The sequence below is a fragment of the Ctenopharyngodon idella genome, chromosome 1 (genome assembly GCF_019924925.1).
Source record: "Ctenopharyngodon idella isolate HZGC_01 chromosome 1, HZGC01, whole genome shotgun sequence".
NCBI classification, from domain to species: Eukaryota; Metazoa; Chordata; class Actinopteri; order Cypriniformes; family Xenocyprididae; genus Ctenopharyngodon; species Ctenopharyngodon idella.
The window spans coordinates 4,989,459-5,007,421 of record NC_067220.1 but is presented as its reverse complement, the minus strand read 5'-3'; the positions used below and the strand labels follow the sequence as shown (position 1 = coordinate 5,007,421).

The following is a 17,963-nucleotide window of genomic DNA, read 5'->3' as shown; positions in this document are numbered from 1 at the left end:
GACAATTTTCATTTTTGGGTGAACTAACCCTTTAATCCAGTTTAATTTTGGAAACCTCATCAGGTCTTTATAACATCACATTTAGTATTTCTCAGATCTATAGAGACCTATTTATTAAATACAATAAACTTAGACTTACTACTTTCTTGAGACCTCTGTTGAATCGGTTACTGTGTATTATCAGTTTTCTCCAAGTAACTTTCTCTGTTTGTTCTCCAGGTGAGTCCGGTCCGAAGACGATGATAGGAGAATGTTTAATTCTAATCACTGATTTTAACATAGAAAGTGATGAGAAGGTACAGTGGAGCTTTGGAGCCAAAACTCTAGCAACTGGAATGAATGGAGACTCAAATAAGACTTCATACTGTGATGATGGGAGATTCAGAGACAGACTGGAGCTGCACCATCAAACGGGATCTCTCACCATCAAAAACACCAGAACCAGCGACACTGGAGTTTATCAACTAAAGTTCTGCAGCAGATTCGGAAAGAACATTTGCTGGGAATTCAGTGTTACTGTCAGTGGTGAGTACTGTACATCAACAGCTTGAGCCCCTGCCCCTTTGATCGCGAAAGTGAAAGTGCCCTTTGCGGTCGCATCACGGTGCCCCCGCGTTCCCATTTCTGCCTCCCGGAACTCGATTTCTACCCCCCCAATTATTTAGGAATTAGTCATCCTGCGGTTGACCCACTTTCTTACCGCACATCTCCGCTTTCCCACGTCACCTCAGCCACACATACAAAACATATTTTCTGATTTTGTGTGACCATCATCATGTCTGATGAATTTAAAGTGCATTATCTGATAAGTCTGTGATTGTTATTAAAACAGGATCAGATGGAAAAGCTCCAGGAAACGAACCAAAAGAGCAGAAAGCAGGTGAGATTGTGTTGTTAATCTCTTTAACTTTAAAAATGATTTTCATCTTAGTGTCAGGGTTACATCTGTTTTGGACTGTTTGTTTTTCATTTTGTCACATGTCCTCCTTTGTTCAGTTTCCCGCCACTGATTTGTGATTTGAAGGTGTGTCTAGTTAGTTTCTCCCGTTGTTTGCCTTGTGTGTATATATACCCTGTGTTTTCCCTTAGTCTTGGTCGGTTCTCGTTTGTATGTAGAGTGTTTTTTTTTCTCTGTTTCTCCTGTTATTTGGAAGTCTACCTTCCTGTATTCTGCCTCGTCTTGAGAGTTCCTTACCACCGTTACGTGACACTTAGGTTACTTTGGCATTTCAAACCAAAATGCACACTTACTTTTCACTTTTGAATTTGAGGTTACACATAGGCTACCATGTATTGGCAATGCTATAACCTCATATTTTACAAGGTAAAGCCAGGGCTAATAGTCATTTACGATTGTTGCTTGACAGACTGTACGAACATGGTCCTCACACTGGGGGATCTCAGGTGTCATTGATGTCAAAATGTACGACAACGCACACAAGAGAACTTGTTTGGACTTTTACATCAACCCGTACACATGCGGTGACAGTGAGCTTCATTACAAGTAGAACTGAAATGGTGGCTAACAAAAAAAATCTCTAGCGTTAATTTTGATAATGGCTTGAATACAATTTGACGGTCATCACAGGAGAAGTCACACTGCAGGACTGTAGCCAGTTTTCCATTACAGATTTGCACAAATCATCTGTGATATTTTCTAAATGTCGATAAAAACCTTCATTTCACAATAGTTTTTCATTAACTGATGTTATGCAATTAAAACTCTCACGACAAATCATTTTCCAAAAGATACTTCTGTTGGAAAGCTTTCCATATGGAGCATATTTGCCACGGCTTCTGGAAGCCCTTCTCCCTCATTAATGCTTCCCTGGGTGCTTCTCAATACTCCAATGGATGCTTCCTCATCTTCTCGCTCCTCTGTCCTCCAGCCTGTGACCTGGAAACCGTTCAAAGAAAATCTCGAAGGACATGCGAGGAGGCGAGGAACGAGGAGTGAGGAAGTCATTTTGTTGAAAAACCTGATATAAATTCTCCTCCCCCTTCACATCTGTCACAATAATTTGAATATATGATTTACTTTAGCAGTGTAAATATACATCTCACATATTTCAACGGGGCATCTTGCTTTAATAATATTTATTGTGAATTTCTTAACCAATCTTTTACAACAAAAGTGCAGCTGATGACACTTTGAAGTGACGCTCAAGGGATCAAAAATATTCCAATTTTCAAATAGACTAAGATTTCCTTTGATTATCCCATCCTCGTTTTCTTTTCTTGCATCCTCCCATCACATCTATGGGGGTGAATTTGAGGCGCGAGGAAAGGACATGAAGATGCATAAATGAGAGACCCCGTTCTGTCCAAACATACCGCTCTAGCTTTAAAGAATAATGATGTGACTTTTACGTGCGTCAGGTGACCTGTAAATGCCCAAAAAAATGTTTTCATTGCAGTTTTGCAAAATATTCCTTTTTCAAATCATCTGAAAAACCACCTCATGTGAGCGTAAAAACTTTTTTGCGATATACGGATTCACGTTTCCATTGGGCGTATTTCAATTCGCAATTTCATTTTGCGCAATTTGAAGGGTAATGGAAGCACAGCTTGTGAGCCAAGTCTTCTGACACTACCAGATTTTCATCTGAGGTAAAATTAGCAACGGTCATTAATCGCCCGTCGGTGAACATGTCAAACTAATAATCATAGACTTCGGATTTTAACCTAGGATCAGAGGAATCTTAGGATTTGCAAAATGTCTCAGATGGCCAAATCGTGGTCAAAATCATAAAGTGTGAACCCGGCTTTAAATATTTATCAGTTCCACTTTCTTTTCCATCCTATTCCTTACTCTTGTCATGATGCGATACTTGAAATCTTACTCCTGTGCAGTCGTCACGTCACAGTCGTCACGTATCCAACTGAACTAAATGGTTTTTATTTCTATAAAAGAATCAAAACAGCAGTGGGGGTGATGATGCCCAGGTGACCAAGTAATGTAATCTGTGTATTGCCAAACAGCATCTAACACCAGTAACACCGACTGCTGCAGTAAGCCTAGTCGAAACCAAAGACAAAGAAGTTTGGATGCTGCCATGCAGTTCCCACCAGACACGTGACTTGCAGGATTAGTCAAGTTTCGCCGGCCTCCATCTGAATAAACATCAGGCACACACGGACCTGAGACAAGAGCAGGAAAAGTGCTTGATACTTTTCACATGACACATTTTTTCAGATTGTTGTTGGTGTGCCTCCATGAACAGGGTTGGGAAACACTGATCTATACAATTCCCAGAGAAAGACTCGTTGACTTGGCAGCCAGTGCACAGATCCTCAGCCTCAGTCTCCAATACCGCCGTGATGAGTCCAAACTTTGACCAGATGGAACTGGATTAAATATTTGGACTGCGCTCATTTTTGGCCCCCCAACTGAGCCTTGTTTCTCCCAAGGATTTTTTCTCCATTCTGTCACTGATGGAGTTTGGGTTCCTTGCCGGTCGCCTCTGGCTTCCAATATCACTGAATTAGGTTATCCAGCTGGCAGAGGACCATCTGGTGGCATGTCATGGGGCCGGCGAGCCCCTCCTCACTGTCTCTCAGGGTGTGTAATAGCCTGCCTCTTTACCCTCCATTTCAGGGATGGGATAACCCAGTCCACTGAGTCTTCCCCGGGCCCCAGACCTATGATGTGTTGGGGCCTGTCCTCCCGCTCTCTCCGCCAGTTACTAGAAATAGTCATCATGTGCTTGACCTACTTTCTTATCGCTCATCTCTGCACTCGCTCTCTCGTTGCAGCCCCCTTAGCCACACATATAAAACATAGACAGTATTCTGATTTTGTGCGACCATCATGTCTGATGAATTTAAAGCATGTTATCTAATAAGTCTGATTGTTGTTAAAACAGGATCAGATGGAAAAGCTCCTGGAAACGGACCAAAAAAGCTGAAAGCAGGTGAGATTCTGTTGTTCACTTAATCTCTTTAATGTTAAAAAGGATTATGACTGTGACATTTCAATACCAAGCTACACTCTTATTTGTTCAGATATATATACTTATTTGTATTGCTATAGTAAGAAATTAATATAAATGATTGAAAGATTGTTTGTCCTGTCCATGTGTAAATCTTTTAATGCATCTAAAAGATCAAGGCAAATGTAATAATTGAGTTTACGTGTTCTGGAAGGTGTGTGACTGAGTTCACAGATGTAACACATGTTCTTTTCTTACAAATGAACATGACAAGTGCCCAAACAACACTGAACCTGGTGGTTGGTAATTTAACGGAAAATTGTAGACATTAATTCTGATGTCTGAGATCTTTTTTTTTTTTTCACTAATTGTCTGTTTTTCAGATTCCACTGGGAACAGACTGAATGAATCAACAACTATAGTGATGCCGCTGTTGAATGAAGAAGTTCCTGATGGAGTGAATGTACATCAGGGGATGAGTTCAGTTTTATAAGATAAGACACGCCCATTAGTGTCAATCACTCTGACATCATCAACAACCAGTGCTGATTGTAAGCAGAAATGCATTTCTCTTGCACGATTTAATATTTCAGGTACTTGTCAGTTTTTATCAAAGAAAAAATGTTTTGTTTCTTTCCTTCAGAGGTTATGGAAAATATGCCACTCTCTGTAAGAGATCATTTTATGGCATATTTTGGCACTTTTTTAGTCTCATATCAGCAACTGCCTATTGTTGGATTGGGAATTGAATCTGAATTGAATTATTTTTTATTGAATTTATTTAATTTCATTTTTTGCACTAGCATTTACTACTTTAGTACTTACAGTAATGTGCTATTATATATTCAAGGTTCCCCGCCTTCTTGAAAGTACTTGAATTTCAGACAGGCCTGGAGTCTGTGAAAACAAACACAGTTCTTTGAAAGTGCTTGAATTAAACTGGAATTACATTTTGTTAGAGCAGCATGGTGCTGTTACAAAAAATTGGCCTTTATCCGCTGTGAAAGCCAGAACGAAACTGTGAAATTCTTCATTATTTTGTGTAAAGGGAAAAACAGCTGAACTTCTACAGAGTAGTAATGTGATTCGCGCCGCGCTGTTTTAACTGGTCAGCGCCGCGCTGGTGAGATTAGTTGGCTTGGTCCACTTTTGGTGTGAATGGCTTCCCGTGGCAGCCCGTGTCCTGGATAAAATAGCTTATTTCTCTGGATTTTAACATTCTTGGAAACATTTGGGATAATGTAAGTACACAAGTCAACAAAATATATAACACTGTTCTAGTGGCTTTTGGATATTTTAATAAAAAATCCTACATATTGTGCCTTTAATAAGCACAGCACTGCTTTGTTTACAGAGGTAACAGGGGAAACCTATATATTTCTGCTGTTCCATAAGCGCCGTCTACTGTTAGAGATTGAAATTGCATTTTCATTCAGAGCGTCGGACCAATGCGAAGATCAATATCATATTTTCACACAGCTTACACGCAGTGCTGTAAATGTTAATCGGTGGGTTGATAAGGAAGCTAAAGTGCTTTCAAAAAATGTAGAATAGTAAGGTAGTTAGAATATTATATATAATCATATTTTAAATGAATGTATAATCATTTATCATTTTGACTCATCCATTTTCTTCAAAATAGGCTGTAATGTAATTTTTATTAATTACTTTAATATATATTCAAAACACATTATTTGAACTGTTGTTGAAATCATCCTTTTTACAGTCATTTATGGTTTAGGATGTTATCATAAACACTAATTATTTGTGCAGGTGTTCAAAAAGGTCTTAAAATTGCAGATACCCTGTACAGGTGGCAGGTTGGCAGTAACAAACTCAACTTTATTGTGCTTGATATAATATAAAAGCAGCTTTAAAAAGCCATTGAATCAGGTTTTAGTGAAAGAGTGGGAACCCTGTATTCTGTATGTCAAATTTACTTGTTTGTATTATTCTCATCTGTAGATTATTCGTATTAAAGCATTTGTTAAATGAATAAATGTTCAAAGATATTGACATCCATCATGAATCATGTCTGTCCTCTAGTGTGCAGTACTGACTCAGTTGCTCACTGATACAGCTGTTTTGTTTTACAAAATATAAATAAATATATATTTGCAAATGAACAGGTTTTTTTGAGAGAGCGCTGAAATAACATCCTTTGGTGTTCAGACACAAGGGGGAGATAAAGCACTGTATCTCAGTCTTCTGGAGGCAAAAACTGGCTGATGAAGCCACCAGTCATTTCATCATTTGTGTTTTGATCCACAAATGCACAGGTACTTCTGCTAAAGATCTAGGAAAACATCTGCTGTGTAAAAACATCTGATAAACGTCTTAGAAAGAGCAGTTACATACATACACTCTAAAACATAAACTTTCTAAATGTCTATCTGACATCTGACAGGAGGAGACGCGTACTGCAGATGAGCAAACACAGATGTAAATGGACGTCTCCGAGATGCAGGGCGTGTCATTTTTTTCTCAGTTCTTAATTTGAGGACATGAATGTTAATGCATGGTTTGTTAAAAGATATAACAAAAAAGTCAAACATAATACACATCATCATAATAATATTGGTCTGTTAGAACAATCTGTAGACAGCTTTATATAATTACTTTCCATATTCATTTCAAAACTTAAAAGAACACAGACCCATCTCAAACACACACACTTCTATTCACTATTATGTTCTCGCTGCTTCAGAAATAATAATAATTTTAAAAAGGGCGCCATCTAGTGGCTGCCAAAACCTCATTGTACAACACACACTGACCCCAATGTAACTGAACATGGTTGCTGGAATGTGAAGGAAAGATCTTTCAGCCTGGACAAAGCTTATCTAGCAGGCTGGTTTAGAGGAATTTTGACCACTTTTTGAACATCAACTAGGCCAGACCGGAAACAAATCAAGCTAACCGTCTTAGGCTAGTTTTAGCATTTTTTTCACAGCAAGACAATGATAAATTAATTTCACTCACCTTTCACGAATAAATCCATCATGTCCTTTGAAATATCTGTGTTAAAACAGTAGTATTCTAATAATAAATATGATTGCTGTAGGTATTTGCAACTTAATTGTCTTCCTTAATGTGTAGCGCTATTAATAGCTTGGTAAATATGTTGCCAATCAAATATTTATCATCACACTCTTAAATTAGGTTATTGCTAGATAAGCAGTTCAAAATTACCTCTCTGAGGTGATTGAAAGTGTAATCTTGATTGGCTTATTGCCCTGACAAAGTGAAATAGTCGATGGTGATTGGCTTCTTTCTTAGCCCTGGGACACGCTAGACGATTTTGAACTTATTTTAAAGACACAGTTTCAACCGATTTTCAGACTTGTAATCCTCTGAACGCACACACGAGATGATTCGACCGGACTGCGAGACCAATGTGACTGGAGAAGAAAAACAAATGGAGGACAATCACGTGGTCAGCAGGCTCTCCTACAGTTCGCGATCGGACCACGCCCCCTCGATCGTTTAACGAGGCAAATCGGGTTTAAAAACTTCAAGTGTGTGGCCAGCCGTTAGATAGTGACGTAGTCGATGGTGATTGGCTGTTTTTTTTCAGCCGAGGCAAACATCTCTACCTCCATAGCAACCATGAACAGTTGAAATTGCGTTAGCAGATTAGGTTAAATGGCTATTAACAAAGATATAGATCTAACAAGGAGGTGCACTTATATTACTATGAATGGGACAATGTTCAACATGGAAAACCCTGTAATCACAATTTGGAAAAGGCACAATGAGGAGAAAATAAAACTTTTTTCATTATTTTTATTTCATTCTATTGCTAAAACTCTGTACGATAATTACTTTATAAATTGTTTTTAAAAAACGTATAATGTTGCTATCGGGCAGAAGTTTGTATCTCGATATTTCATCATTTTTATCATTTATTTTTCATAAATCATTACTATCGGTCCCCCTTTAAGTCTCTCTGTGGGTTTTGCAAATATTTAACCAATGAAAAGTATTGAAAAGAGCTTGTGACTAAACCTCGTAACTCCATTGGATCCTCAAACTGTCAATCAAACCTCTAACTCCACCCCGCCTCTATCTTGAATGAAGTGCTGCACGCAGTGAAAGGATTAGTTCAGTGCTTCCATCCACATCCATTCATCATAAATGTGTGCTCCACACGGTTAATAAAGGCCTTCTGAAAGTAAAGTGATGCGTTTGTGCAAAAAAAATATCCATATTTAACAAGTTATGAAGTAATATATCTAGCTTCCGCCAGACCGCCTTCTGTATTCAACGTATAACGAAAGTGCAAAGCCTTTCTTAACCCCCCGGAGCCATGTGGAGTACGTTTATGATGGATGGATGTGGATGGAGACACTTTCTTCAGCTCATTCTCGTTGGTATCGCTCACTGCCATTATAGAGCTCGGCTGTGTCAGGATATTCATTAATATTTCTCCAGTTGTGTACATCAGAAAGAATAAAGTCATTTACACCTAGGATGGCTTGAGGGTGAGTAAAGCTTGGGCTAATTTTCATTTGAAAGTGAACTAATCCTTTAAGAACATCTCTGCTTGTTTGCAATGCAATGGTAAAGAAAGAACTGGTTCTTTGATTAAGTACAGAGTTTTCTTTACTCAAAAACACTTCATATAAAGAATAATGTTTTAGGTATTTTAGTCTAGCATGTGTAATCGAGTCACAACCAATACTGTCTTTAGCCTATGTCACAATATGAGCCTGAGGTAAATCCTGGTCAGATGCTACTAGAATAAAACTTTGATGAAGGTCAGATGAGCTCAGCTGCTAATCGCATATGATTTAAGTGTTATTGTGATCGTGGCCAAACAACATCTACATTCCTGCTTCCAGGACCGGAGCCACAGAATGAGTCCGGAGAGAGAGAATCTGTTTACTCTCTAGTGCCGTAGGCTTCCCTTTCTCTGGTTGACCTCCATTCAACTGCAGCTGCTGCTGTCAATCACCTGAAACCCGATGTAGGACAGAGACACACGCACAGAGACCAATGAGGGAAAGTTGAAGACACTTGCGTGAATTTGCACTTATAAGGACCTTCGGCTGTCAGACCCAAATGGAGCAGGATGAAAAAAATGAGGGTGGGTGTGAATATATTGTCTTCTATATGTAATTTTAACAGTCTGTAGAAAAATACAAACTCTGAGTAAAGTGAAATGTGGTTCCTGCAGTACTGGAATAACTCAAACACTTCCAGAGCGACAAGTGAAATGAGTCAAATGACTCTCTTAATGTCTTTTCTCTTAGATAAATGTGCATTGGTGTGTATAGGGAATGTCTTTGAATGAATGACTCCAGTAGTGTTGTGTGTATGAGCTCATTATATTATCTGTCATCTGTCATCAATCACACAGTGCCGTCAGTTATGTAACAGTGTAACACACATCAAGAAGATCTGGAGCGAGAGACACTCTCTGTACAGCTTCATACTGACACCAAACTCTTGTGTAGTTACTGTATCAGATCTGCGTTTATGACACTTTCCATGAATGATAAGTACATAAGTCATTTTTTTACCATTTAAAAGTAAGATGAAAGAGATTAAAAGTCTTATTCAGCAAGGACACTTTAAATCGATCATTTATAATGTCACACAAGATTCTATTTCAAATAAATGCTGTTCTTTTGAACATTCTATTCATCAAAGAATCTGAAAATCAAAATGTATTACAGTTTCCACAAATATATGAACTGTTTTCAACACTGATAATAATCATAAATGTTTCTTGAGCAGCAAATCATCATATCAGAATGATTTCTGAAGGATCATGTGACACTGAAGACTGGAGTAATGATGCTGAAAATTCAGCTTTGATCACAGGAATAAATTACACTTTACTATATATTCACATAGAAAACAGCTGATTTACTTTGGAATAATATTTTTACTGTATTTTCAATCAAATAAATGCAGTGAGCAAGAGACTTATTTCCATAATATTAAAAAACCATAATTCACTGTAAAAAGTAATACGTTATATCTACTCCATAAAATGTTGGCAACAGATTACAAGCAATATTAATAATTAAATTTAACAAATAGAATTGAGTAAGAATTAATCTTATTAATTCCTTAAATGTCAACCATTTAAAACAAGTAAAATTTAAACAAAAATATCTGAATAACAGACAGACGTCAAAGATGAATTAAGAACTCTTTATTTTTTATTGCCAACATTGAAGACACCTGATGACAACAAGCAGAATTACTGAAGGAAAGAGAAACACAAGAATTAACAGAGGTTTAGATGTTGATTTTATTGAAAATATTTGGTCACCATTATGGTGATCAGTGTTTCATTTTGTTGTTTAGTTTGACTTTTTACTTTTTATGTCAGTTTGTGGTTTTTGTAATGGTGATTGCTAATTTTACTTGTTTTAAATGGTTGACTTTAAGGAATTAATTTGATTCTAACTCAATTCTTATATGTTGAATTTAATTAATAATATTGCTTGTAATCTGTTGCCATTTTATTGAGTAGATAGAGCGTATTACTTTTTACAGTGTATGAGCTGTTTTATTTTAGTTGTTTAATAAGAGGTTTGATAAAGATCTTTTTTGACAAAATTTTGCTATTTTATTTTAAAATAATAAAGGTAATAGTTAAACAGTGTGAAGTTTTTCTGTTTATTTTAATGAGGTTTGCCCTTTTTTTTTTTTTTTTTTTTTTTTGCAACATATCTAAAAAATTGGAGATGTCTAAAGTTTAAACCTCTGATTTATTTTCTAGCAATAAACATTAACACACAAAATCATGAACGCTACATTAAACAAAATGTAATAAAATTGGTAACAGTGTTGCAGATTTAATATTCAGTTAAACTCAGTAGCAGCTAGTGAGTTTGACACCAAAAGATCGTTCTCCTTAAAATAACTGGTTACACTTTACAATAAGATCCATTAGATAATGCATTAACTAACAATGAGCAATGCTTTTTTACAGTATTTATTAATCTTTGGTAACGTTACTTAATAAAAGCACAGCTGTTCATTGTAAGTTCAGGTCCATTAAATAACATTAACAGATACAACTTTTGTAAATGCAAATATCTTATGAAATTAAGATATTAACTTTTTTAAGTTAACTTTAAAGTTTTTTTGTTTGTTTGTTGTGTTTTTTCTCATGTTAACTAATGAAACCTTATTGTGAGGTGTTACCAAATAACTTCCATTACATGGTTAAAAACACTTTGTACACTGTTCATGGAAAGCGGCATGTTTAGAATGTTTAAAGCAAATGTACAAGCAACTTTCTGCAAGTTTACATATGAGCAGCTATAACTCTCTGGGATTATAATTATAGATTATAGATCAGTATCGAATCAAAAAGCTTAAGAAGTGCTGCTTTAGATGCAAATGCAGAAGTGTAAGAAGTTTGTGTGTTTGCAGGCGTCGCTGCAGATGCTGAACTGGCAGCAGCGATTATGAAACGACACTTTCGTCCGTCATTGATCCGAACGGAAGCGTGGGAAGGCTACGGGTTTGCAGACATTGAGATTAAGATCAAAGAGTCGATGGACTGCTACGGGGCCGTTCTGTGGCCCTCGGTACGCATCACTCTCTCAAACACTTCACCCTGAGGAGGAACAGCAGAGCTAGTGTTAACTGTTATCTGTTTTTGACCTTCTCTTTCAAGGCCATGGTCTTGTGTCATTTCCTCGACACTCACCGTGAGGAATATAACCTCATGGACAAGAACATCATTGAGCTGGGAGCCGGAACAGGCCTCGTTACCATAGTGACCAGCCTCCTCGGTGAGAGAGACCGGATACCGTGTGAATTATAATGTGCATTTTTCATGCAGGAATACTTCAAATACGTTAGTATTAAAATCGAGGCTGTGTCCAAAAAAAAAAAAAAAAATCACAGCAATATTACAGTATTGTTTTTTTTCTTATTGAATTCCAATAAAGTACAACACAAAAAAAGTCAAAGTACAGTCAGAACTGCAATAATGTACATACAGTGTGCTAATCACTATATAAATGAGCTAATCGATATATATAAATGCTAATCGCTATATAAATGCTCTAATCGTTATATTCGCTAATCTCTATATAAAACTAATCACTATAAATGTGTTAATCGCTATATGAATTTGCTAATCGTTATATAAATACTCTAATCGCTATATAAATTCGCTGATCATTATATAAATTCGCTGACCATTATATAAATTCAGTTATCACTATTTAAATACGCAAATCGCCATATAAATTTGCTAATTGTTTATAAAAAAAATTGCTAATGGCTATATAAATACACAAATCGCTATATAAATTCACTAATTGCTATATAAATACATTAATTGCTATATAAATTCACTAATCACTATATAAATGCACTAACCGTTATATAAATGCGCTAACCGCAATATAAATGCGCTAACCGCTATATAAATGTGCTAAGTGCTATATAAATGCAGTAATCGCTATATAAGTACACTATTCGCTATGTAAATACACTATTCACTATATTTCCTAATCGCTATATAAATGCTCTAATCGATATATGTGCTAATTGTTATATTCGCTAATTGCTATATAAATTCGCTAATCGCTATATAAATCCGCTAACTGCTACATAAATGCACAAATCGCTATATAAAATATATAAATTGCTATATTCGCTAAGCGTTATATAAATACGTTAAGTGCTATATACGCTATATACGTTAATCGTAATATGCTAATCGCTATATGAATGTGCTAACCGATATATAAATATACTAATCGCTATACAAATATGCAAATCACTATAAATGATTTGCATATTGCTTATATAAATAAGTAAATTGTTATATACGGCAATCGCTATTTAAATACACCAATCATTATATAAATGCACTAATCTCTATATAAATACATTAATATAAGTAATTGAATACTTACTGTATATGAATACCTTAATAGTTACAGTAATAGTATTTATATAAATACACTAATAGTTATGTAATACATCAATAGTTATATAAATATGCTAATAGTCATTTAAATACAAAATAATTTAAAGATTTGCATAATATGCAATGCATCTTAACACCTTTCTTGTTATATGAAGAATAGTCTTGATACACATTTAATCTCTTATTGGTTTGGTTTTACTTTGTTTACATGTATGAACATGACATTTAAAACTAAATTAATAATGTTTTCAGGTGCGAAGGTAACGTCCACAGACTTGCCGGATATCCTGGGTAACCTGAGGCACAACGTGATGCGCAACACCAGAGGGCGCTGCAGGCACGAGCCGCACGTAACCGAGCTCAGCTGGGGGAAAGAGCTGGAGGAGCGCTTCCCGCGCACAACCTGCCACTATGATTACATCATGGCCGCAGATGTGGTGTACTCGCACCCCTACCTGCACGAGCTCATGGAGACCTTCATGCACCTGAGTTCAGACGACACCATCATCTTATGGGCCATGAGGTTCCGTCTGGACCCAGAGAACAGCTTCGTGGACACTTTTGAGAAACACTTTCACCTGCAAGAGCTCTACGACCTGCCCAGCCTGCGGATAAAGCTTTACAGTGCACGCAAACGTAGACCAACACAAAATTAACAAAAGGCCACCTATATATATATATATATATATATATATAATTTTTTTGTTCTTCGTAGTATTTCATATTATATAGTTTCAAGAACTGTTCTAAGAAGAAAAAATCATTTCAGTTTACATCTTGATTTGATGTTTTTTATATATATATATATATATATACAGTATCTCACAGAAGTGAGTACACCCCTCACATTTTTGTAAATATTTTATTATATCTTTTCATGTGACAACACTGAAGAAATGACACTTTGCTACAATGTAAAGTAGTGAGTGTACAGCTTGTATAACAGTGTAAATTTGCTGTCCCCTCAAAATAACTCAACACACAGCCATTAATGTCTAAACCGCTGGCCACAGAAGTGAGTACACCCCTAAGTGAAAATGTCCAAATTGGGCCCAATTAGCCATTTTCTCTCCCCGGTGTCATGTGACTCGTTAGTGTTACAAGGTCTCAGGTGTGAATGGGGAGCAGGTGTGTTAAATTTGGTGTTAATCGCTCTCACTCTCTCATACTGGTCACTGGAAGTTCAACATGGCACCTCATGGCAAAGAACTCTCTGAGGATCTGAAAAAAAGAATTGTTGCTCTACATAAAGATGGCGTAGGCTACAAGAAGATTGCCAAGACCCTGAAACTGAGCTGCAGCACGGTGGCCAAGACCATACAGCGGTTTAACAGGACAGGTTCCACTCAGAACAGGCCTCGCCATGGTCGACCAAAGAAGTTGAGTGCACGTGCTCAGCGTCATATCCAGAGGTTGTGTTTGGGAAATAGACGTATGAGTGCTGCCAGCATTGCTGCAGAGGTTGAAGGGGTGAAGGGTCAGCCTGTCAGTGCTCAGACCATACGCCAAACACTGCATCAAATTGGTCTGCATGGCTGTCGTCCCAGAAGGAAGCCTCTTCTAAAGATGATGCAGAAGAAAGCCCGCAAACAGTTTACATTGTTATACAGTTACACTGTTATACAAGCTGTACACTCACTACTTTACATTGTAGCAAAGTGTCATTTCTTCAGTGTTGTCGCATGAAAAGATATAATAAAATATTTACAAAAATGTGAGGGGTGTATTCACTTCTGTGAGATACTGTATATATAATTTTAAATCATCCTATAGACTGTATCTGACACTTTAATGGTATATTTATGTTTTTAAAGTCAACATCAAAATTAAGACGGACTCTATTTACTCTCTTAATTCACGTTCCTGGTCTTAAATGATTAATCAGTGACTAAAAAACAATGATTATGTCTTAATAATCTTTCAAAGTTCCTTCCTCCACCTCTAAAATAAAAACTCAAATGTGTATTAAGTTGTTATTTTAGGCTGTTGTTGTAGGAGATGCAGCTTTCCAAAATCACACCAATCATTTAATGCAAGTTAATGTCATGAAGATTACATCAATAATATGAAAATATAGCTGCAAGCAGCAATTAAGGGGTCGAGCACAACAGAAGCAATCAAGGAAGCTAGCAGCAGACCAACAATGTCATAATGGACTATGATAGCAACTGAGACAAAGACACTGCATGCCAATATTGAAGTCAATCAGACCAACAGTACTGAAGTTGGAGCCAATTTCATGTTTTGTTCAATTATAGCGCCACCAAGTGGTGCAGTCCCACCGCTTTTTTTTTGTCTGTCCTCAGAGTGCCCCCATACATAAGTGTCAAATGTGGTGAAAATATCTGATTTCATTTAGGAGACATATTTATGAGCACATAAATAATGACCCACACCTGACTTTAATCGCATTTTTTTGCCACTTACTATCAAAATTTTGACACTTGCCCAACAGAATTTAGGCAATGACCTATGTTTCAGATTTTCCTACGGTGGTTTCGTGTCAATCAGACTAACCGTTTCATAGATATTTGCGAAAGTTGTTTAAACACTAAATCACAACGTTGCACCAACCATAAGGTAAAACCAAATCAAATCAGCCAAATCCAAAGTTATAAGCATGTGAATATGATTTTACCACTAGGTGGCGCTGGCTCGAAACTTCTCAGGTTCCTTCAGGGCATTGTGCCGATGACCCATACTGAGTTTTGTAACAATACGCTAATGCATTCATAAAATACAGCATTTTACTACAAAATTCAAAATGGCTGACACCCAAAATGGCCGATATGGGAAAATTGGATATCATTCGACTCGGCATGATGTCCCAAATCTAACTTTTATGATTTTTGGGCAAACCATTCAGAAGTTATAAGCAAAAAAGGCAATTTTTCATATCTTCTGACCAGTAGGTGGTGCTGTGCCAAAACACTGCATGTAGTCTCAGGTCATATTTGTACCAAGTTTGCCCTGAATACGCTAAAGCGTTGCAGAGATATAGCCTTGCATCCAATTCGCCGTGCTCTTCATCAAATTCATTTGCACGTTATTCGAGAACGGTTGGGTTTATCAAAAAGCTTTTGGCAACTTTTTGCCAGCATGATCTGAAGATGATCTGATTCAATTTTCATGAAAATTGGATGAACTGTCTAGGAGTCTTTTTGTTTGTTTGTTTTGTTTGTTTGTTTGTTTGTTTGGTGGTGGGAAAATTTTCATTACTGAAAAAAGAATTTTGTTTCTAGCCCTTATGGTTTAAAAGTTATTAGCATAAATGTAAGTGAATTTTGGACAGTTGGTGGTGCTAGAGGGATTGAGTTTGAGACTCCAAAGGGATTGAGACTCCAAATTTGCTGTGGTGAATGTTTGGACTGTCCTCTATCTGTGTGCCAAATTTCACTGCAAGCGGTTCTATCAGCTGCCATAGACTCGAGAGTGGAAGAAGAAGAAACAGAAGAAGAACGCCAATGGATACAATAGGTGCCTACGAAATAGTAGAAGCAGTAAAATTTCATGATGACTTTACAATCCTATAATTCGTGTAAATGCAAATATGATCATTTTAAGTCATTCATACATTCAGCTGTGAGCAGTGCTGTTATTTTGATATGATCATGTTTTTCATTACATTCGCTCTCTTAAGTTTTGAAGACTTTTTGATAGAGACATGTTACTACTACAGCTTTAACATGAGCCTTTTCATTATTGGGAAATGAACATGAAACATTCTGATGAAAATATGGTATGAGTGATAAATATCTTCATGTGCTCTTTCTAGCAATGTCAGGTTTCCTTCTCCAAATTATTGCTTCTGAAACATTGTTTATATTTGGTACTTCTAGATGGTAAATATGGCCAAATAAAAAGTAAAACATATATCTTACATAGTTTCTAAGCTCAGAGGACAGTAACCAGATGTGGTCATGACTAATAGCACGTAGCAGTAATGGTTTACAAACATGTTTTAGCTCTTCTGAGGACATGTCTGATGATGATATACAGAGATATTTGATACTGGGATCATGTGCTTGAGTCTGGCAGTGTCACTACATCACGCAAACGTAGATACACCATATATGATTGACATTCATCTACTGCAGAAGAGAGATTTAGAAAACATCTGCAGGAAAGCCAATCATTTCAACATTTTAATGAGACTTTTACCTGCACGCATCTGCCAAATGCCGTAAATGTGGCTCAATGTCTCCAAGTGCCAGACCACCAAAATATACCAGGACCCTACATGGTGAAGGCGTTCAATCGCCAACCGATTCCAGAGGGTTTTGACAGTCATACAAGAAACTGGAGAAGATACAGCAAGGATTTAAAGGCAGTTGGATGAGAGTTTACCAGTGTTGAACTCATGTGGCTTCCAGAGATATAATGAGTGATATATTGGGTTTCCCTTCTGTGGAATCCATTTAGCACATGCCATCTGCCTGGAATCATAGAAACCGATAGGGACAGAATTATTGGGGCAAAAAATAATCTCACATGAATCTGAATTTCACATGTACGTATTACATTGCACCACAAAAACAACAAAAAAACGATATACATGTGCATTAAAAATAATATATTGTGTGCTAGGAAGTATAATAAATAATACAATGATGTATAAATTATTACATTTAAATGTTTTAAATAGGGGACCTTATTGTATCTTTTGGTTTTCTTGTTATTCTTCCTGAATGGGAGTCTATGGCAGCCCTATCAACCGTACATAGGAAAATGATGTAATTTGGTACACTGATAGAGGAGGTCCTCAATAGTAATCTGAGCAACTTTGGGGTCTCTAGGATGAACTCTATAGCGCCACCACCATTTCAAAAATCCACTTTTCTAGTGGTTATAACTTTTGAACTTTGTCCTTGAAACAAAATTCTTGGTACTCCTGATTACTCTCTGCATGCTGACCACAGTCAATATTTTATTTTGTATATCCATTTCAAAACGTACTGTATTGTGTTTTATTTGTTTTCCTTTTCACTGCTACTCCAAATTTTGTCCAATTCTCAACAAAATTGGCTCAGATGATCACTGGACCGAGCAGGCACAGAAATGACTGAACAGAATTTTGATATTCCATTTTGTTATGAATGGAGTCATTTTCATGCATG

At 36.8% G+C, this 17,963-nt stretch overlaps 3 protein-coding genes across 21 annotated transcripts in view; 2 read left to right on the top strand and 1 right to left on the bottom strand.

The window, feature by feature from the left end:
• Nucleotides 1-5,954, top strand: part of LOC127517971 (uncharacterized) — a 66,204-nt gene extending 60,250 nt beyond the window's left edge. For 18 of the 19 annotated variants that reach the window (XR_007931456.1, XM_051905325.1, XM_051904943.1 and 15 more), the window contains 4 exons: nucleotides 220-525; nucleotides 833-880; nucleotides 3,867-3,914; nucleotides 4,316-5,954. Coding sequence is in view for 18 of the 19 variants with exons in the window: in XM_051905325.1 (XP_051761285.1) it covers nucleotides 220-525; nucleotides 833-880; nucleotides 3,867-3,914; nucleotides 4,316-4,425 (512 nt within the window). In the remaining variant the exon portion in view is untranslated. The remainder of the gene's footprint in view (nucleotides 1-219; nucleotides 526-832; nucleotides 881-3,866; nucleotides 3,915-4,315) is intronic. The other variant, XM_051905927.1, reaches the window with a different exon arrangement.
• The window catches only part of LOC127518973 (signaling lymphocytic activation molecule-like), a 44,189-nt gene extending 36,606 nt beyond the window's left edge, over nucleotides 1-7,583 (bottom strand). Inside the window, exon 1 of the mRNA XM_051906410.1 lies at nucleotides 6,915-7,583. Within this exon, the coding sequence (XP_051762370.1) occupies nucleotides 6,915-6,936 (22 nt within the window). The 5' untranslated portion in view covers nucleotides 6,937-7,583. The remainder of the gene's footprint in view (nucleotides 1-6,914) is intronic.
• A 720-nt stretch (nucleotides 7,584-8,303) lies between these two features.
• On the top strand, nucleotides 8,304-14,811 carry mettl21e (methyltransferase like 21e). The gene is made up of 4 exons (XM_051897236.1): nucleotides 8,304-9,021; nucleotides 11,331-11,488; nucleotides 11,578-11,695; nucleotides 13,099-14,811. Exons 1-4 carry the CDS (start codon nucleotides 8,997-8,999, stop codon nucleotides 13,500-13,502), a joined length of 705 nt encoding a protein of 234 aa, XP_051753196.1. The 5' UTR covers nucleotides 8,304-8,996; the 3' UTR covers nucleotides 13,503-14,811.
• Nucleotides 14,812-17,963: the final 3,152 nt, after the last annotated feature.